Source organism: Nicrophorus vespilloides, unplaced genomic scaffold (assembly GCF_001412225.1).
Source record: "Nicrophorus vespilloides isolate i.1.1-1 unplaced genomic scaffold, Nicve_v1.0, whole genome shotgun sequence".
In the NCBI taxonomy this organism is placed as follows: domain Eukaryota; kingdom Metazoa; phylum Arthropoda; class Insecta; order Coleoptera; family Silphidae; genus Nicrophorus; species Nicrophorus vespilloides.
Window position 1 is genome coordinate 251885 of NW_017100103.1, and position 22490 is coordinate 274374.

Genomic DNA, 22490 nt, shown 5'->3' on the forward strand with positions numbered 1-22490 from the left:
AGCAGTTGGTGGTTGGTACCAGTTGGTACTAATGATTACTCTCAACTGTAGAACTTCTTTGGTAGATGGAGCTAGTGTTGCTTAGCAAATGTATAGAACTGAGAACTGTCAAAATGCAAAAGTAAATAAATAAATGCTTGTTTTCAACCTTTTGAAAGTTATATTGTTGCAAACATAAGTATTTTATATATAGTGTTCTAATTAAGATCAAGATGTCAAAAGCTTTGCCCACTAAAAAGAAGGTAATGTAAATAATAAGCTCAGATTAATCAAGTTTTATAATGTACCTTGCATCAATTAGACTGTGAGCAGAAGTTCAAGTGATTCCAGTTCAGGCTCTTCTTCGGATAGCTCCAGTTCCAGCTCTTCATCAAGTGGCTCTGACTCTTCGTCCTCCAGTGATAGTGAGAGCTCCTCATCTCAAGAGTCTAGTGGCAAGCAGTCTGGGAATGAGGCTAACAAGAAAACAGTATCTATACAGAAGGCAATTCAACGTAAAAGTATTGATATTAAAGAAAAACAAGTTCAGGGTAAAGTGAGTAACCAAAAACCTCCACCTAAGGTGCTTAAGCAGATCAGCAAAAGTTCAACAGAGGATGAGGATGCTAAAGCAAAAGCTAATATCAAGAAGAAGCTGCCCATAAAACCGAAGAGTGTTGCAACTGTTACACCAAAAACAGTATTGGCTAAAGGATCTGTCACAAATAAACAAATTCCAATTAACCCTGGTGGAGGTAAAGTGCCTCCAAAATCAAATCCAGCAGCAAAAAGTCAACATAACAAAGCAAATAAGCCTAAAGTACAATCAAAGCCCAGCTCCAAAGTGGACCCTAATAAAAAAAAGAGTATATTTTCACCTGAGAATTCATCAGATTCTGATAACAATGAAAAGAATAAAGCTATCAAGAACGTTGCGCCAAAGCCGCGTGCAAAGGCTATTCCTAAAACGTTGGAGAAGTTGAAACCTAAGCAAAAAGTGGAATCAAAGCCACAGTCCAAGGAAATAATTAGCACCAGCTCTGGCTCTTGCACCTCAGATTCGTCCAGCAGTTCAGACAGCGAGAGCAGCACGGAATCATCAACGGCGACCAAGAAAGCAACCAAAAAACCTGAATCCGATTCCAGCAAACAGATTACACGAAAGTCGACGCGCACAGCAAACACCCGGAAATCTAAGCACGTTTTGGGGAAGAGTGTGTACACAGACACGGATTCAGACACGGAGAGTACAAAGAGATCTCTTAGTAGATCACCTGTGAAAAGGGCTCCGGTTACATCCTCGAGCAAAGGTAAAGCGAAGAAGAAAAACGATTCAAAGTCGCGACCCAATGAGATTGTGCCCATCTCCGAGGAGCGCAAATGCCCGATTGAGGGATGCCACAGTAATGGCCATTTGGCTGGAAGACAGGATAAGCATTTTACCATAGATGCATGTCCTGTATTCCACAACAGCGATGCCAACGCGTGTCGGGAGAGTTTGCTGGATAGGAAGAAGCGAGAGGAGATCAGGAAGGCCAAAAAGACAAGTGGATCCATGGAGCAAAAAGCATACCTGCAGAAGATCAAGGATAATAGACTGAAATATAAAAACGATTTGCTGATGGGCAACGACCAAGAGAGCAGCTGCAACACGAAGATGGCGATCAATAAAAACCGCGAGCCAAATCTAGAGAATTTCGTGCCCGAATACGATCTGAAATTGTTCAGGGACGCGCAAGCACTCGCCAGCGAGAAGATAGAAGACGACTTGAAGACGCAACCTAATACGAAAGGTAATATTATTACATATGATAACGTGATAGTGATAAACATTCGTCAACCGTAGGTACAAAGTATATAGAAATGGGTAAATTCGAAATGGAGGTTTGGTATCAGAGTCCATATCCAGAGGAGTACGCCAGGCTTCCGAAGCTGTACATTTGCGAATACTGTTTGCGATACATGCGCGGCCGGACGGTGCTGCAGAGGCACGCTGCCAAGTGCGTCTGGAGGCATCCGCCCGGTGAAGAAGTCTACCGGAAGGATAAGATCAGCGTCTGGGAGGTGGACGGCAAACGGTACAAACAGTACTGCCAGAATCTTTGCTTACTCGCCAAATTTTTCCTCGACCACAAAACGCTGTACTACGACGTCGAGCCATTCCTTTTCTACGTTATGACCATGCTAGATAACGAGGGTTGTCACACAGTAGGATACTTCAGTAAGGTAACAAAAACTAAACGGGCTGAAATTTAGCTCACTAGATATAGCAAATGAATATGAGGCACTTTGCGTAATACAATAGGTTTAAGATAAGTAGGGTATCCTGTTCCTTAAGCCAAAAAAAAATTCTTTAAGCCATATTCTGGTTTTGCAGCACGATATATTATAATAATGCGGGAATTATATGTTCATAAACGTTCCATAACTGTACAACTCAGAATGCTAATTACGTTTTTTTATGTAGATAATTCCTCTTAACATGAGTATATAGCAGATGTCTTCTGCTCTCTGTGCGGTATATATCTAGGTACGAACGTAATATAATAAAAAAAGTTTGCAAGGGGTTGAGTAACTGACCTGGCCTGACCCAACCAGAAAGAATTTCTCTAAGGTTATCAGACCGGAAATCGGTGGTGGCCACCTAATGTGTGTGCATGTGCGAGTGAGAATGAGAGAATATAAATTCCTCCTTGAGGAGGGTGAAAGTGAGGGTTTGATACTAATCTTCTCCGGATCGTATTTATCTTACGTCTAGACGATTGTCAGGGGGTCGACATCCCGTCGAATAATTCGCGGAGAGGAACGGATACCAAATAAAATGTATGTTCTCTTTGTCAGTCTATTTGCGGTCGCCATTCATCTTCATCTTAGTTGCCTTGCCTCGCGCAGCAGCACTTATCTGCGATAAAAAGAGATATAAAAAGGCTGCGGAATAAGTTAACAAAAGATTGGCTCTTATGGATATGTGTGTGTGTCTGTATGTGAATTGATGTATTGGGGGGGCGGCGGATCTGTGTGCGAGAGTGTGTATGGATTGGGGCGTCGTCTGCGTTAGTGAATGCTGTTGATGGGGGGAATCGCGTAGACCTGCCCGGCCAGACGCTGGGGTCGTCGACCCAGGCGTCGCGACGCTGCAGACGTCCCATCCCAAAGTGACTGACCGGGGCGAAACGGCGCGAAGCATCGCGACGCCCGCAGGATGAGCTCCCCTTTTTCTTTTCTGGGTCCCATCAGACCCCTCCCCAGGACCCACCATCTGCAGAATAAGAAAAAGAACTAAACGCCGTTATCATGTTTAATTTCACATTTCTGAAATTATCTAATAATAATCATACGATGGTCCCTCATCATCCGATCCCATTTTGTACCAATTCTAATCGTTGGTACACGCACACAATCAGAGAGAGAGAGAGATCATTGCATGAGTGTGTGAAGTAATAGCATTGTGCGGTATTCGAGGAATGCATTCCATTCATAATGAACGCGAGTGTAAGCGGGGGAGATGCGGAATGGCCACACGAAATGCGAGTGCAAGAGAGCGAGAGAGACACGCAGAGAAAGGCAACCAGAGGAAAGCCTGCTGCTGTATAGCGGCCACCGCGTGCTGGTCACGGGATCGACATTACATACACTTATAAATAGAATTCTATACATACACACATTTATAAAATGGACTTTATTAATGGGCTAGAGGCGCCCCCGGTGCTGATCGACTTCTAGAATGAAAGCAGAGAAGAAAAAAATGAACACAGCAATCGTTTCCTCCGATTCCTATATTTCCATCTAATTAATAACATTTTTTCTTTTATTTATAATATATTCCAAAAATTATTTATCCGCAGTGTGCTTGGTGATCGATTTCTAAAATAAATTGCTTCTTTTCTTCTCATCGCAAGAATCCTACTTTTAAGACGGTCAGTCTTTGGATGATTTAGCATCTGTCTTTCGCTTATAAATTTCACTCGAAAACAGCAACTCGTCAACAAATGGAAATTACTCAGTACTACTATGTTGCTCATAAATTAAAATACATGCAGCGCTCAGTTACGTACATAATACGGATGCAATTTGACGTACGCTAAGCGAATGTACTTTAATCGGAGATGAAATTCTATATAAATGCATGCATATAGGTTTTTTTTTTGGTATACACGTGTCTTCTCGTTCTCGCTAACGCTGTCGGACCGCAGCATAATATGCTGGGAATTCCCATACTCAGCTTTCAAATGGACTACATATTTCAATTTTTGTTTCCGATAGACCGTAATGTTATTTTTTTTTTTTCTTAAAACGAGTTTTAGAAAAAGAGACTAACACAAAAAAACGTCAAATTTACAATAGTAATGATTCGTTCACGTATTTGATTCAACCAGAGGGTTGCAAATAGTCATGTAATCTGTTTAAACCAGAGAAATCGTCTTATTGTCTTTTATGTAATCACTGTTACTGTTTCTTCTAAAAAAATATCTCATACTTTTGGGATATGTGTTCGAAAAATACGGTAAATTAATTGGGTATCATCAGAAAAGTAAAGATAATCAAGTAATTTGCTCGCATTACATTTTTTATTCGCACATTTTTTTTCTTCTCAATTAGAAAATTGAATAATATAAAGTGGTAGTAATTTGTTGCGCATTCTGCGCGATTGTCGTCACATTGTTCCTCGTTCAATTTCTAAACGGGTTTAATGGAAAGATAAAATGTGTATTGGCCGATACCAAATTAGGAATAATACTGAGGCGAGAGTGCGAATGCAATCGGAATTCGTATGGTGTTTGTGATGCTGGTCGACGGTGACGGTGACGACGGGGCGATGGGTATACACCGTTGTTGTTGTGCAGTTTGTGCCTCCGGCGGCGGCGACGGTCGGGATGCAGCGAAATATGCGAGAAAGGCAACAATTTCCGTTGCGATTCGTCATCCATTCCAGGAACGTTTCTCATGAACACGTAACTGGCTGACCAGAATGACGTAAACTTTTAACGGCGCGTCATTACTATGACTCACACATTCGATGATTCTCTTAAGGAAAAACTGAAAGACATAAGAAAAGAAACATTGCTTCTAAGGTTTTTGCGATTTTTCTCTTTCATCTTGATGTTCAAACAAAAAGTAGTTTAACATAACATACCAATAGTTTATTATTAAAAATGTTCATTAACTGAAATCTTGCATAACATTATGTGTAATTGCTATTTCTGCTTTATTATATCAAACGTATAAGTTCTGACTAAAGAATGAAATGATAAATAAACATGACAATACTTAGGGATTCACTTCACACTTTGGAAATATCGGTGTATTAATTTTTAAGTTGTTTAGCATAGCAGCAATTTTATTTATACTTATAAAATAATATTTAGTATTGTATCAAATAACACTTCAACATTATCCTCTTCGATTGTTTGTGTTTCTGGTATACATTTTCACTCATTAAGAATGGTATCATTATTGTAACAATAACAAGTTATAATTGCAACGCATTGCTGAACTATTTCCTTTGATAATTCTGTTTATTGATTGTATAGTTTGAACCATAACAACGATTTGTTTATTTTCTCTAATAGAAAACAAGATTATATTTTCTCGAGTATTTTACAATATGTTTGGATACGAATAATTGTTTATTTTCCGGAGAAAGCTAGAGATAACTTCTTCTAAAGCCTCATCTAAAATGTCTTAGAATAATCTCTAATTGGTGCGACTTTAATATTTCTCCTCATGTTTAATATTTCTGAATTCCGATGAATGATGAGTTTGCTATTCGTTGTAATTTATTTATACATTGATGGCATTAATTTATATTTCTACCTCAAATGCATTTGTAGACGAAAATGGATTGAAAATTTCAATTTGAATGAAGGGTAACTTACATAGAACGAATCTGATATATACCCATTTTCGCCAAAAAAATACGCCACTTCTTACGAAAAGATATAGATCCATTCAGTGGCAGAACTTTAAATATTTGTCTCCTCTGCAAAATATTAATGGGCCCCTGAATCGCTCGGGAGTTGTTTAAGTAGAGAGGTTCGCAAACAAATTTTTATTTGAGGCTCACATTGATTTGAAATAGAGAAGATCATCGAGTCCTAAACAACAGTTACAAAAAATGGATAATGTCGGTTCTCGGAGGACCACATTAAGAAAGTCGTGAGCCCTAACACCATTTAGATATACTATTTGAGGGCCCTAAATTTATATCGATGCGAATTGGAAAACAATTTTCTTACACATAATTATCTTGCTGAAAAGCAAGTTTAAACCATTAAATCAGTAAAAATAAGTTTTGAGTTAACATAAATCCATACACGGATTATTAGGGTATTTGATGCAATACCTAAATTAGTCTCATCAGTAAATAAAAAATAGAAGTAATGATATTTTCAACGATTGAATAAATTAAGCTATTGTGTCTTTTTGTTTGCTGTTCCAAAATCCGAGGTGGATTTTTAATGGCGAATATGAAATTCCATGGCGTGAGAAACGCAGCCCATAAAATACAATACATTTTTTCGACGGTCCTTGTTATGCAACGACGTGTTTCCTTCGATCTATTCTTTATTCGTTCACTTTGTTTTCTCTGCCGGTTTTGCTGCAATCAAGTGGGAATACGTGTACATAATTGGCGTGTTAATTGTGTCGAAACCAAATTATAAGCAGTAACCTTGATGGCGCCGCGGTTTAATTGATTTTCGACGAGGACCCGTGCCGCAAAATAAGGTGAGATCGGTGTGCGTTGTTATTGTTGTTGTAGATGTTGCAAATACGTGCGTCTGCGGATATGGGGGGGCGGTGGTGTTGGAGATTGTTAGGCCGCCTCCGCCACCCGGTCAACAAATCCGCACTGCAGCAGCGAAATGCGCCCCCCGTCCACCTAGGGACCCCGGCCCTCCAGATAGAGAGCAATTTTGGGACGTGGATATTGATTCTGGCGCGTTTCGCTGCCTGCCAACGTATAGCCGCCCCCTCACACCCTAACCCACATCATCCGTCCTTACTTACGTTCAAAACCTACCATACACCGCCCGCCCTCCGCAACAGCAACGTCTGTCATTGTCTCCTGACAACCACCACCACCACGAACCCCCATCAGCCGCCCACGCACAACGTATCAGATATTACGACGACGCAAATTCAAACAAAACACATCCGCTACAACGTCACAGCCCTGACGTCAATTAGATATTTCTCTGTGTGTGTGTCTCTCTCTCTATGTCCAATTTACACAGTATCACATTATTGCAGAGCTAATGAGTTTGATGTGCAAAAGGTCAACTCACTTCCATTTAATTGATAACATAATTATGCAACTCGATTATTTCCTCCACCTCCTTTCACCGTCTCCAGCAAGAGCGGCGTGTGCCTAACAAACGAAATCGGTGACTCAACGTGTTTTCTCTGATAACGTAGAAAACGTTATCTGCCTTTTACATTTATGACTCAAACTCTCAATTTTGCAAATATTTCCTATGACTCTCTTCGTTTGAAATAGAATTTTTGCATATCATCCAAATCATTTCTCAACCTTTATATAAACATATTTATTCACCACATAAATGTTTATATTTTATGGAAGACTGAATATTATACAAATAAATAAAATTATGCATATTTCAATATAACTTCAACACGTGTAATGTAACATATACGCATATTTCTACAACAAATGTCTTCTACAACAATTTCATTTAGAAATTGATATAATTTCAGAAGTATTTCTCTTGAAAACCAACTTATAGACTGAATTGTTTTACTTTACATATTATGTTTGAAAAATGATTTTGTTTCAATATTTTTACTAATTTAAAATGTCAAAGCTACTCGAAGAGAGTTATTAAATTTAGATGTGCAATGTTCTTTATCTGTATGATTTTTGTTATCACTGCCACAACACTTATTCTTTTTTTATTATCCTTTTGATGATCGTGGGTCAATGCAATGGATTTTCATATCGATTTTTTACGACCACTCATAAATTAAAAAGAAGATGTAAACCAGTTTTATTGCATCTTTTCGACACATCGTATTACATAATACTGGAATTTATTGTATACTTTTTGTATGTGCCAAAAATAAAATCCTCTTATCGCAACCAACGATAATTTAACGCTACTCGTCGTAGGTTGAGAAACTCTGGCTAAATAGCAACTTTGCTGTGCAACTGTAAATCCTCTTTCCGGGATCCGCGCAGCACGAATCACATGGCATTCCTAACGTTTTCCAGAATGCAGTGACTGCGTATGCGAGCATCTTTATCGAGCTTTCCCGGAAATGGAAAATCATACGCAAACAAGTCTCCTCGTGTATGTGTTTGCTTGTATATTGATTGCGTTCTGCACACAATTCATTTCTAGTGGTTCGTATTTTATTCTTCCAACGTATTAAAATACAGTCAATGCTTAATTTAACGTACATCCTTTATACGTACGTTCGACAATACGTTCATAATTAATTAAGACCCTTTAAATATAACGGTCTGATTAACTGTTTTTTTTCTCCAAAAAATGTTTAAGGTAAAAAATAATTAACATGAACTATAATTGAAACAAGTATTCCATTTACAAGTACGTGAATTTCAAGGATATTATTCAGAGATAAGACAACAAAGTGTACGTTCTTTAAAATTGGAGTACGTTTGTGCGAACGAGAAGAGAATTGTTTACCATTTTTTTTAATATTTGAATTATGTTCAGTTAGCGTACGGCAATTTGAACAGTTTCACTGCTAACATACATTCTGTATTGAAATAGTTTCTGCTGTACTCGTTCACAATGGATTTGGGGCCTCAACCATGGCGACATTTCAATACCCTTCGTCTAATCGGACACGTGTAACATGTAATATAGTACTTCCTTCTAAATAACGATAAACAACGATAGCCGAAGTGTCATCTGCGAAGCAGCAGATAGGCCGTCGAGGAATTTCCGGTTAATTGATAGCCCGATAATAAGCGAAACGAGCTTGGCTTCTATCATCGATAAAATGAAACCTGAAAAGGGGGGAATTTGCAATGAAAAGCGTCGGGATTACGAGGAATGCCCGTGGTTATGGTCAATTTTACTTCGGGCGGAAAAATCTCGTTATGCGGCTGCGGCCATTATGAGCACACTCATATATACATGTATCCGACGCGCAGTGTAATTATCGATTTCAGAGATAGCGCGAATCTTATTACATTCGCGCGCTTTGCTCCTTTGATTCTTTGCGAACTGCTGCATTTTGCAGCTGCAAGAAAAGCTGTATAGTTGTTGCTCATCTCATGGGAAAAATCGAAATCGAATGCGACGAAAATAAGACCACGTCGAAATTCAGTCTCAGTAAATTAAGTCTCCAGACATAATATATCTTATAACATATGTTGTATATCGGATATAATTAAAATTTGAGAGCATTCAAAATAATCGAGATATAAACCTTCCTACCAATAATAATGGATTTTGCAGGTAACGTTACAGATTGGCAACGTTACGTGAAAATATTGTAATGTTGTTTATAAAATTGTTTTGCGTAATTATACAACAACTGCTAGATTAGATTATTTAGTTAGAAGTTATGTTAAAGTATTATTAATTGTCTCATCGACTTAAAAGTGTAATAATTAGTAAACCTTAATGTTTTTGAAAAATATTTACATTATAATCTTATCTATGTAAAGTAGATGGTTTCAATGTGTTAGAAAGAAAATTGTGAAAATAAAATGTTTTTAATTCGTTCGACATTGTTATCACCAGATAATGAAATAACAATTCTGTTTCTAGTGTTTACAAGAAAATTGAAGGAAATATTCGGATTCAAAATATCGAATTTGTATTCATTTCATATTTTAAAAACTAAATATTATTGAAATATTTAGTTTTTGGGTCTTTTAAATTGAACAAGCCTAGTATTGGTATGTAGGGATGAATTTTGATAGGCCATACCGTCCAATGTTGATTCTGTTGACGAACTTGTCTGATTCAGTTGTCTAGAAATTTAGGATTTTCTGTCCCTTCAAAGTGTTAACTTACTAAATTTTAAAACATAATTTATTTATAAATAAATATTTACACATTATTATATTAAAATGTAAGTCATGAAGATAAAAAGTCATTTCATTATAATTAGTTTAATGAATATCGCTTGTTAAATACTTGTTTATCAACATCATTTGGATAACTTCTTGAATATTTTTAATATCGTCTCTGCTTATCTGGCGAATTCTTAACATTTATTACCTATTGTCAAATTAATGAAGTGTACTAATTGTTTTGATTTGTATTGTTTTTTTTTTCTAGGAAAAGAATTCGTTTTTGAATTACAACGTGTCCTGCATTCTGACGTTACCACCATACCAGAGGCAAGGATACGGCAGGCTTTTGATTGACTTCAGTAAGTAATTCATAAATACTAAAGGTGTAGTGTAGTACTAGGAAAGTGGAAAAAGCAAAACAGTTGCTGAAAAAAAATATTGCGCGAGGGTGGAGAATTGCATGCAAAGAGCGCGTGAACGGCGGAAAGAGAAAGACGATCGGGGTTGATTGTTGCGAGTGGGTGGCGTCTTTCTTGCATATAACGAGGTGCGGCGTTCGTAATTATTTCGTCGCGCAAAAGAAGGGGCCGGGCCGAGGAAAAAATAAACTCGCGGGGTGGTGGTTGCTGGTAGGACATCGGGTCGTATGCAAAGTGAGCATATAGTTGCTAATTGGCCGACGGCCGCTCTCCTACGGGGGGCGGCGGCGGTGGACTCGCCGTAGTGTGACGTCATCATCCATTGACGCCGTTGCTACCACCAACATCGCTGCCGCCGCCGCCGCGACGCTTTACTAGTACGTCGTGGCGCCAGACGTCGGTATCGACCGGGCCGTCGTCGGGTCAATACACCGTCGCCCGCACGTCGCAGCGACCTCCCACACCAGCGTCGTCGCCACCTCCACTGGAACCGCCGCCTCCGTCTCCTCCTCCGCCGTCACTCCCGCCCACGGCATTACCCACACTCTTCAGCTGCAGATATAATAGTCATTAATGTGCTGCTGCTGCTACTTCTACTACAACATCAACTACTGTTACTACTACTATTACTATTACAACCACAACCACTATTAATTCGACCTACAAGTAGTTGAATACGCACTCTACTAATTAATATTACTAGCAATTTCAACAGCCTTGTTGTCCTCGCCATATTCATTTACTTATTTACACACACACGTTCGCTATCAGCACAAATAACACCGTCTCCCCTCCCAAGGGTCCAATAAATTCAGTAAACGCAGAAGTCATCACCAATTATTCAAAGACCTCTAACAACAAAGTCAACATGACCTTTCTCTATCACATACAATTTTAATTTGAAATATATTCCATTTCTAGTAACAAATATAATAATTATAAAAGGACCTCCACCAATACTCCAGATTGATACAAGTAATAAAAACATATATAAACTCACTTCACCGTGTGTGAATGGGAAAACAGTTCCTGGTGTTAGTAGTCATTCTAGTTCCACACTTGCATGCCTTTTAATAAAAAGCCAAAGAATAAAAATAACCATACATATGAAAAGGAAAATAATGAAAAATCAAGACCAAGTTATACATTTTTTCCGGCTTGGAACGCATTATCGTATTTTACATTAGTTTTTATGGAGAAAGCTGTTTCATTATACGAATAAAAATCCTGAAATTTTGGAACGGATTATGTTCGTTAAGCGAGGTTCCACTGTATTTCCAATATGCATTCTGCTCCTGAAAAAAAAATAAGAACAAAGGATTGAAACATTTCTCAGAATTTGAACATCAAAGTGGATGTTCCACCTTGTAATATTCCCCAGTTACAGTAACATTCAATTATTTTATATCCTTTTCACAGATATAAAATTGTACCGTTCCTGGAATACCCTACATTTTTTTGCACCAATTAACTAAATCGTTCTGCAATTGTTTTACCAATTTATCAGCAAAAGCAATACCTTGCATTTAATATAGTTATCAACTCGTTTTAACATCAAAGAAATGCCTACACTCTCCTTGTAATTATATCTGGTTGCAGTAACTTTGAAGTATTTCTTATCCTCGATAGTTATTCGCGTATATTTTTTTAAATGTTTTATTCCTGATCTCTTTCCACCAATTTTTGCACCATTAATTAAATCGACTTGCAATTTTAAAACTCGTCAATAAAAAGAGTTTCGCCGCATCTCACAATCTTTATCTTCTTCAACTCGCTTTCAGTCACAATCATACATTTAATAAGTTTATAAATTCTAATTGTCTAATTGCGTCGGATGATAATAGATTTTTTTTTTCATTTGCATTGATTTTTATTATTTTCATCAATTATTGTAGCAACAAAATGAACATTTTAATTATAGTAAAGGAAAATGAAATGGAAAGCTTCAGTACAAAATGAGAAAAACCAAAATGTCTGTTCATTTCATGGGAGAATATTCGACTTTTCTTTTTTCCACTAATTTACATCGCTTTTCATTTACCAACCAATAAATACCGTATCAAAAAGAACGATTAATTGGGGTGAAGAAAATGGAAAGGAAAGCTTCCTCGCAGAAAGGAAAAATAATTAACGAATTAACGTTTTCTTGTTGAGAATGCACTTTCATACATTTTGGTTTGGTGGCGCGAGCGTTTCATTTTTACATCATTATTATTTTTCGTTTATGTGTGTTGAAGTAGAGAAAACAAACAAATTTTTGCTTAAAAAAAAAACAAGTGAATAATATGAAAGTAACGATATTGCGCAATGCGCGAACTCGTGTTGCTTTCTATTTTCTATGCATAAAACGCTTGTTTTTATTGTGTGGTGTAGAACCTTTCGTTTTTTGAAATTATACATTCTTTGTAAATTAATAAATTATCATTGGCATTTGTTTAATGAATTAAAATGAATACTAGCTGAATCAAAAGCCAATTGAATCAAATCAAAGCAAATGTGTTCTTGATTTTGGTTATATAACTTTAGTATTTGCACATGTTGTCCCTTCATAATTATCGCAGTAGCTGCAACGTCTGCATAATCATATTCGACATAATAAAATTCGGGCGAATGAATCAAGGACTGATTATAATGCACAAATATTTGTCGTTGGGAGACGTTGGTTTAAATTGTGAATATTTGATAACTGCATAACAATTGTTAGATATTTTGTATGTGTCTTGCGGCGTCGATTGGAACATTTGGATAATAAAATTAAAAGAAATATTAAGAATTTATATATGTTTATTGCGAAGTATCATCTATGTTACTGTTTGTCTGTGGAAGGACTTAAAATAACTGGTTTATTTTTAAGAAAGCAAACGAGAGAAAAAAAGCTGCTTAAGGGCTAAATAACTGATTTCTATTAGAGTGAAGAAGGAGAGGCATGGGATAATTCGTGAAAGATTTGGAGCGTGGAGAGTTTGAAGTGGTTTGCGTGTACGGCCTGGCCTGTTACAGGTGGTGGTAGGTGCATTGGCTCGGCTCAGCATGAGTGAGCTCTTTCCCTCTTCGACTCGTTCTCTCTCTCTCGTTCTCACTATCTCCCTTTCTTTTAATGTATATATCTATCTGCTCCCCTTAGTCTTTGCATATTCGCCTCTGTTATATGTATTATCCATCTGTCTCTTTCGCGCGCCTTGGCTTGCCACCACCCGGTGGTGAGTTCTGTACGGATTGGGGTAGGTCTGGGCCGCAGACGGATCCATATAAACGGCCGCGCAACGAGGGGGTCTCTGACCCGGCTAGACTGTTCAACTCACACCATCGTCGCTTATGCTGCTGCTGTGCCACCACCGCCGCCGCCTATACCATCCAACCCCAATCACGTCGACAGTGCCCCAACCCCCGAAACTTGGCGGCGGCGACGCTAGCAGAAGCAGTAACAATCCCATCCCCCTTCATCAAAGCCGCGACCTGATCCTAGTTCGCTCGCACGCACGCACACACAAATTTGCGACCTGTCTGGCTTCACGCAGGAATCTAATTACATTCACTTTACACACGGAAGATTTACCGTCTTCTACCAAAGGCTTCTTTCTCCCTCATCTTCTCCATGCGACAACAAGTCGATGAATCAAGGCCAATTCGCATTATACGTAGCGTCATGTTGACGTTACCTCACATGTAACTTGCATAAAACAAACATATTGAAAGAAATATCAATATTGTTACTACAAGAAAATTTACAGTAAAATCCTATTATGAAATAATTGTAGAAGATATGCTGATAATTAAATAAAGTTTTGCCACATCACATTTTTTCTTACTATCATTCCACACGTTAGTAATAATGTATTTCTTATAAAATCTACTTGTATTAAAAATTAGGATCACTTCTTAGTGAACTTAATTAATGATCTTAATGCAAAATTTGATAAAGTTGTATACGTAATGGTTACGAATGGTTATAGAAAACACACAGTGAAAAAAAAACAAGAAATTGTGAGATTTTTGTATAATACATTGAAGATAAAGTAAACTAGTGTATAGTATACAAAACATTGATAGTAGTATTTCTACTCTCCGCACTGTAAGTTACACGGACGTCACGTAACGTTTATTTTACTATCAATTCACACGTCTTCTTCTTCATCTTATTCATGCGACATATAGATGAATCAAGGCTACTCCGAGTTGTACGTAACGGCAACGTCACGTCACCTTAATTTTACTATCAATTCATACGTCATGTTTCTATACGTAATGTATATATATATGTCCATTCATTTCCTTTAACCTGCTTTCTTCTTGAATCTACTTGCATTAATTTTGGATGTGCAAGAAGTGTATAGAAATAAAGATTTTTTTATGTCGTATAATTTTATTCACAATCTGTTCATCAATGTGAACATTGAGTAAATTTAAGATCGCGGTTGATAGGTACCATTATGATGATTTTGATTTTTTTAATTTGTTGGTTGGCTGTCGTCTTGTAGAGTAACTTCAGTAGTATATTGATGCTCTGCGATTCCACTATTTCCTTTGACTGTAAATCTGCTGTTGTCATTGTCCATCGACTTGGCTGAAGGTCCATATGCTGAACCTCATTCATTTGATGACTGTCCATGTGTGATGAACGATGACCCTATTGCTACAAGCACCGAGAGGGCTCACAAATCGTGGGTAGGGCGACTTAACCATTCGGCTATTAGTCGCTCTAGAAATAAAGATAAAAATAAAATAGGTGCTCAACATTTTTCTACTACAATCCATTAGGTAAAAAATAGAAATTATTAAAAATTTTAAAGATTTAATTTTCTGGGTTTAAAATATCTCGCAACATCCTTTGATTGTCTTAATATTTAAATATATTTTGCTTTATTGATGAAAAAGAAAAGAAATAAAATAAAATATGGATAGGTACGCACAATCGCATTTGCAACCTGTCCGGCTTCACGCAGGAATCTAATTACATTCACTTTACACACGGAAGATTTTCCGTTTTCTGCCAACGGCTTCTTCTTGCTCACCTGCTTCGTGCGACTTTCATATAACTAAAAGGCCCGATTAATTAAGGTATATCAACGGTCCGTCCGTTGATACACCGCTCGACCGTACCTATATCTGCCTAATTAATTATTTACGACATGGCGATGAGCTAGAGCTTCCAAACCGGAATAATCCAATTCATCATGGTTTCAGCTTTGATTGCCATTTTAATTTTCAACAATCGCTTTGCCGATTATCAAGGAAAGTGTTGATTTTTTTTACAATATCTACTAATTAATTTTGTTAGTAAAGTATCATCAACTATTTTAATAACCAAAATTATAATATTTAAGTTAAGTCTATGTTTTTGTCGAGAAAAATCACAACTGGATTATTGGTACACACTGTAGTATTTGATGACATTCAACTACGAAGAACAGAAATTTAAGTTCTTTAGAGAATTCCAAGTATAAATCATTAATAAAATATTATACTAAATAGACAAAACAAAAACATAATAATGTGTACATCGCAAACTAATTATACAAAATAAATAAATATTATAATATAATTTATACGTATAAAATAACAGTGATATACGCAGCATATTATTGGTGTTTTAGCTTGGGAAAAATAAATATGATAATTATAGTTATGTTAGTAATTCTGAATTTAATAAATATAAAAAGTTGAGATGCCATGAATTATGTAAATGGTAGAAGTTTAATTAAGGATTTACTGGGGTTGTGGAAGGAACGCAACGGTAATTAAACTGTGAGTCCAAAATAGCAATTAGAGTATGACCATATAAACCAAATACAACGTACAAAAAAATATAGAAAAAGTGCTCCGGTTAACGGCTATTAATTCGGAGCTATGCAGACGGAAACTTTAAATAATAAAGTTAATGAGGGCATCCTGTAATTTTTGGATTTATTTATTTTTTCGTAGGCTATCTCCTGACCAGGGTCGAAGGAAAAATAGGATCTCCAGAGAAACCACTCAGCGATCTGGGTCTGATTTCCTACCGATCGTACTGGAAGGACGTGCTGCTGGGTTACCTCTGCTCGAGGGCCGGCACTGAACTCTCCGTAAAGGACATCAGCCAGGAGATGGCCATTCACTCGACGGACATCGTATCTACTCTTCAGGCTCTCGGCATGATGAAGTACTGGAAAGGCAAACACATCATACTCAAGAAGCAGGACGTGCTAGACGAATACGTGGATCGTGTCAAAAAGCGTGGATCCCTGCTGAAGGAGGTCGATCCTGCGTTCCTGCGGTGGACGCCCTTCGTGCCTCCTCAGCCGAATCCCAGTTAGTGCACGCCACCCTTCTCCGACTGACAATTTATTTATATGTGACCTTTTGCGGTGACAATCGAACAATCCTGTTTTATGTAAGATATCTTATTATTACCATTATTATTACTATAATATTGGGAATCGCGTTGTTGTTGATTAATATATAATTAGCGAAAGAAAAAGAAACTGAAACGGTGTTATACATATTCTTCTTTTCGGTTCGTTTTTAGGGTTTGCGATCGTTGATTAGGGAGTATGTGTCTCAAATTATAGGGATCGACGTAAGCAGCAGGTGAGTTGAGGTCACACCTGCGGTGCAAAAATCGGTCGTTTCGAAAGGAAGGAAAACGTTTTTCGTCGCCGGCGCAGAAAAAGATGTGTCGGCTTTGCTGCAGCAGTCATTAAAATATGGCGCGCATACATATTTATATGCGTTCTTGGAATCACCGTTCCATCTCCCATCCAAGTGTTTGCAGAGGTTTCCTTTCTTTCCATCTACGGACTCGCTGACGTCGACATTGAACGCGGTCCGACCTTGAAGTTGCTCGAGGGAGCCGGCTATATTTGTCGGCTCCGACCTACGGGGACGACACTTCCTTCACTACTTGGAAGGCAAGGTCCAATTCATTTCGGGATCACCGGGGGAAGGAAAAGGACAGCTTTAACTGCAGATGTAAAGATGCATCTCCGGTTTGCTGGTGCACGAGACACCGCGCGCGCTAGCAAATGGAAATTATTATTAGCAATAAAACCGCGGTGTAAATCTGCCTGCTGCATGGAGACGACGACCGAGGAGCGGTGGATGGAAATGTGGTCAAAAGCGACCTTCGGTCAGTTCGTTCGTTCTTTGGTTTGTTCGCATCAAAGGCAGCAGAGCGAAGTCTAGACTATTAATGATTTATACGTCGGCTCTTGTGTTATCTTTCTCTTTCGCACACTCTCGCACACAAACACACACATGCACTCAGGCAAAGCACACATGAACACTCAAGTCCTTCTCTCACTTCTCTCCTCCTGCTGCTTAATAAGATGCAGAATTTCGTCGTTGTAATTGCAAAAAGTTTCTTCGTTTTTTGCTTTCGATGATGTTGTATTATATTATCTGCAAAATAGGTGATGACGGAGACGCATGCTTGGCTCGAGTCTGACGGCCGCAGCGCACGACAGCGCGAAGGTCGTGGAGGCGGCAGCGGCGGCGCCTCAACATCAATAACGGCAATCGATGTAGGCCGGCCACTCGCAATTAAATTCGTTAATTCCGGAAGGGATCCGACGTTTCCGGTGTTAATTTCGGGGCCCAGGCGAGCGATGAGAAAGCTTTAATTAGCAGCAGATCATTTATAAAGCGATGGAGATGGAGCGAGGTCGTGCGAGATCAAAAGGAAAAACAATAGAGAGTCGGAGAGGAAAGGAGGAACATAGTTAATTAAATATATTAATAATGAGCGTAATAATTGGGTAGTTGGAAATATTAGCAGGCATATGATCCGGTGCATGACGACGACGACGGTGGCAGCGGCGGCGGAGTTCGTCGACTCCGGGGCTCTCTCTCGTCTGCGACGGCTTCGACTGGCGGCGACCAACTAACCTTCGCATGTTACCATGCGACCGAAAACGTATTCCGTTCCGTTCTCTCGCTTCCTTCGACGAGAAGAAGCCACCCTCGAATTTGTGCAGAAACCGATAAATTATCTGCAGTGCGTGGGTGTGCAACGAGATGCTGCCGTTGGTCGTTGATGCTGATGCAGCTCATGTGGGCAGATCAAGCCGTGGGCGACTGACGTCGCACAGCCCTGACACACATCGCCGCATGGTTTTACCAAAGACTCCCTGTTTGTTTCCACCCCCGGTTATTATGTGCGAAAATATCTCTTAACATCATCATCATGGGCAGCAGAGGCGAGGACGACACGTGCTGCACTCCTAGAAATCGATTGAATGCAAATGCAAACGCACTCCATCGTGACTTTAAATCAATTTTCCCATGGTTACCTAAAACATAACCAACTTTGTTTTTTTTTGGATTTTCATCGTCTCCTTTTTTTGCATACAATAACTATACATTTTCAGGTAAACATTCCAATCATCTGCACCATATGTTGTCCGAACCTTTTCAACCGATATCATTAGATAACCATTCTACTTCCATCTTGACACATGTCAAAGAAGAGTTAATAGAGGTACTTATTCTCCCAATGGTTACCATAAGGGTTGAAGAATATATTGGAATGGTTTCATTCTTAGTCGTGTATGCGGCACAAAATGGTTTAAAAGTAACGAAGTTAAAAAAATGTTGGACAAATTACACTTTGTGTGCCTGTTGTGCATATAATTACCAAAATAACAATACTAATAAGAAAGAAAACTTCCTTATAAATAGACATACAATTAAAATCAGTTTTAAATTGAATTTCTTTTTATCTCAACTTTCAAACTAAATACTCCACCTAAATATCAATATTTAGAAAACGGCGAGCATGCATATAATAAGGAGGCTGCAAAAGAAAATTAACCTTTCTGTAGGATGTAGGTCAAACGATTTTTATGCACATAATTAAGTTTTCAAATTGCTTTTTCACTTCAAACTACAATCGTCTGTGTATTTCTTTCTCTTTCAGTGCTTTCCCGTTAATTTAATAGAAAAATAAATTGGGTTTGGCGTCCACGTTTTCATATCATTTTTCCACGACCTTCGCAGTTTCCTTTGCTCCTTTCCTTATTGTTTCATAAACGGCGTCTCAATATTTGGAATTGGTGTAAAACTCGTAAATCAATATTTGCGAAAAAAAAATATGTTCGTTCAGTTGTAAAGTTTTCCATTCAGACGGTATAACGTACTTTTCGTTATCCACGTTCGCAACAAAAATAAATGCATTGTTGACGACTTTGTGGAAACAATGAATCATTGCGATTTTTATTTTGTTTTTTGTATTTGATTCGTGTCACTATGGAATCTCCTGATTTGATCGACGTTTGACTTGTAAGTGATTAGTATCTTCAATCCGTTGGTTCTATGGTGAAGATGGACGTATGAGTATGTATGTAATAAAGAAAAGCGGTGGATAGATGTAATTTTATGATTTTAAATTGTAAATGTGTGGAAGTCTAGACTTGGGGGGAGGCCAGGTCTCGTCCGAGTAAAGTACGGGAGGAGAAAATGAGGTGAGGCAGGTGAGGTGCATGTGTGTGAGATAGATGTACGTACGAATAATCCTAAGTCGACGATCGCTGAGTTGGAACTAATGCGATTCCCCAGCAAAATTAGCGGCCTCGAAATTAATAAGGAACGCTTCGACTTCCGCAGAAAACGCTGTACGAAATCGCACATTCGAAAAGTTGTTATTCATGATACGTGTCGTCGTCATCATCATCTTCTTCGTTCGGTACTTTCGGGGAGGTCGCTGTAGCCTCTCCGCAACTTTGCAGAATGCATGCATATACACACACACACATCTACCCAAAGCCATTCGAGGATGGGACAGGTGGCCGGGTCGGCCTTTCCTACCTACTCTAAACCCATACCCATTTCGGATCTACCTGAAATGAGAGACGAACAACAAAAACAGGTCTGCGTTGTCCGCTCGCTCGCCCCAAAAATTTCAACAGGAGGAAATTCCAAGCGGATTTCTTCCCAAAAGCAAAAGAAAACAACCGGCGACAGAATAAGAGAGACGAACTGAGAGTCCTAGGATGGATGGAGAGGAGAGGATGAGAAGAGGACTGTATTTTCGCATCAGCAATAAATATTTTCGTGTGTGCGCTGCAGTTACTTAGCTTTGTTTCGCCGAATTTATTTATATTATTAGCGCCACACACTCAAACTCTTACACACATACAGAGACATACACATTAGCAAAGCGTAATCGTCTAGACGCAGCGACTGGTAGCGCGACTCGGCTTGAGAGTCTTAAAAATACCCACTGGCAACCGACAATTAGATGACGAAGGATGTTTTTCGACGACACGAACCGGAAAATTCGCGAGAAACACCCATTCCGATCAATTTCGGGACACCTCCTGAATCATAGACATAGACGCATACACACACTCATACTTCCAACTACCATTAACATTACTCATTAACAATAACGTTCATCGTTCGTCCATATTTTGTGAGCAATATGTGGAATAATTAGCGATCGCTAATTGACAATGCAATTGGCTCCAATTTTAATGAGGATCAAGGACTCTGCGCTCATCCGTTTTCAGCGTTCGCGGAATGCGGGCCGCCATCGTTTTTCGGCCGCAATAAAATCGCCATAACAAAATAACTTTACGGAATACCTGAAATTAAAGCCCGCTCCTCTTTGTTGTTCTCTTTCGTCCTCCTCCTCATCCTCTTCTTCTCTCTTTTGTTATGTCGATGGCAAACCGAAAGGAAGGGGCACGACGCATCATAAAGTTTGACATAAAATTGAAACCTAATATTTTTATTGGGCATCCCTTTTGCCGGATAATTGACTTGAAGCTTTATTTTCTGTCTTTCGTTGCCACAAAAAAGAGCACGCCTTTGAGATTATTAAATTGGATCATTTTGGTCAATACTTATTGACAAAGTGATGCTTTCTCCTTAAAAGCATGATTCTACTTTGAGTATGAATTTACATAAGAATTTTGTCTCATGTCTAATGTTAGTGGAATTTAAATTAGTTTCACTTTTTGCATATTCCTAATATATCTATCTACCTTTTGAACTGGGGGTTATGCAGAAAACTTTTATTATTGGAGAATTTGCTTTTTCCCTCTTGGAAGACATCAAATGGGGGAACAAATTTAAAATTCTAAAAATTTTCAATTGATCATCTGTCTTACAAACATATGTCATATGTCAGTTGGATATATGGCCTTGCTGTGATCAATGATTTATTACCAAAGCCGTGATACAATGGGCGTGAATTTAAGTGTGAAAAGGTCCTGTCTTTGCGAAGAGTAAATTGTTTTGTGTAAAATTAAGAAATAAATGAAACTTTGTAACAAGCGATAATTTTTATTCTAATGTTATACTAAAACTTCAAATAATTTTAGTATTATGATATTAGTTGGTAGATGATTCCTAAAAAAAAAATAATAATAATTTATTGGCCAAACATCAATACATAAGAAGAAAAAAAAGTACAATTTATACATAAATAAATTTTTAACTTACAATAAAAAAAATGTATATTAATAGGCTGGCCAAAGGGCTAACGGATGATTCCTAATACAGTGGAACTTCGCATAACAAACATTTAACACATATTATGTATATTTTTGAATATTTTAACCATCTTCGATTTTCCTTGTCATCTTTGTTTAGAGCGGACTATACTTTCCAAATATAATTTGTGTTTGCTGAAAATGCAAAACACAAATGTATAGTGTCCGATCATATTTATAATATATAAACACACTATGTACGCTCTTTTATATAAATAAATATTAAAAGTATAAAGAGACTTCCAACAAGTCCCTGAATTGCTGTTTATTGTAATCTAAGCAAATATAAACTCACTATTAAGTAGAGAACTTAAATATGAGTAATGTTATTAGATTATGTTTTAAGTTATTATCGTTTTGTTTGTGGTTCATTTGAATTCTTTATTACTAGATATCATTGATAAAATACCTTTATCCAATTCCATTTAACAGTTTACAAACAATGCTGAGTACTTTATAAATTAACCAAGTTCTTAGTCAGCCAGCATATATATGAGTCAAGTATAAATCTATTGTAAGTAATTTAGTAATATGAATCTTTCTATTTCCCAGTTATGACTTCCGCATTTAAGTACAAGGTACAGAATTGATTATTTTACCGAAGTA

The 22490-nt window shown here is 37.9% G+C and overlaps 1 protein-coding gene across 1 annotated transcript; it reads left to right on the forward strand.

Moving 5' to 3' along the window:
* Positions 1 to 109: 109 nt before the first annotated feature.
* LOC108568165 (histone acetyltransferase KAT7) lies at positions 110 to 21188 on the forward strand. The gene is made up of 5 exons (XM_017929100.1): positions 110 to 242; positions 302 to 1772; positions 1826 to 2205; positions 10260 to 10353; positions 16336 to 21188. Exons 1-5 carry the CDS (start codon positions 213 to 215, stop codon positions 16704 to 16706), a joined length of 2346 nt encoding a protein of 781 aa, XP_017784589.1. The 5' UTR covers positions 110 to 212; the 3' UTR covers positions 16707 to 21188.
* The last annotated feature ends 1302 nt before the right edge of the window (positions 21189 to 22490 follow it).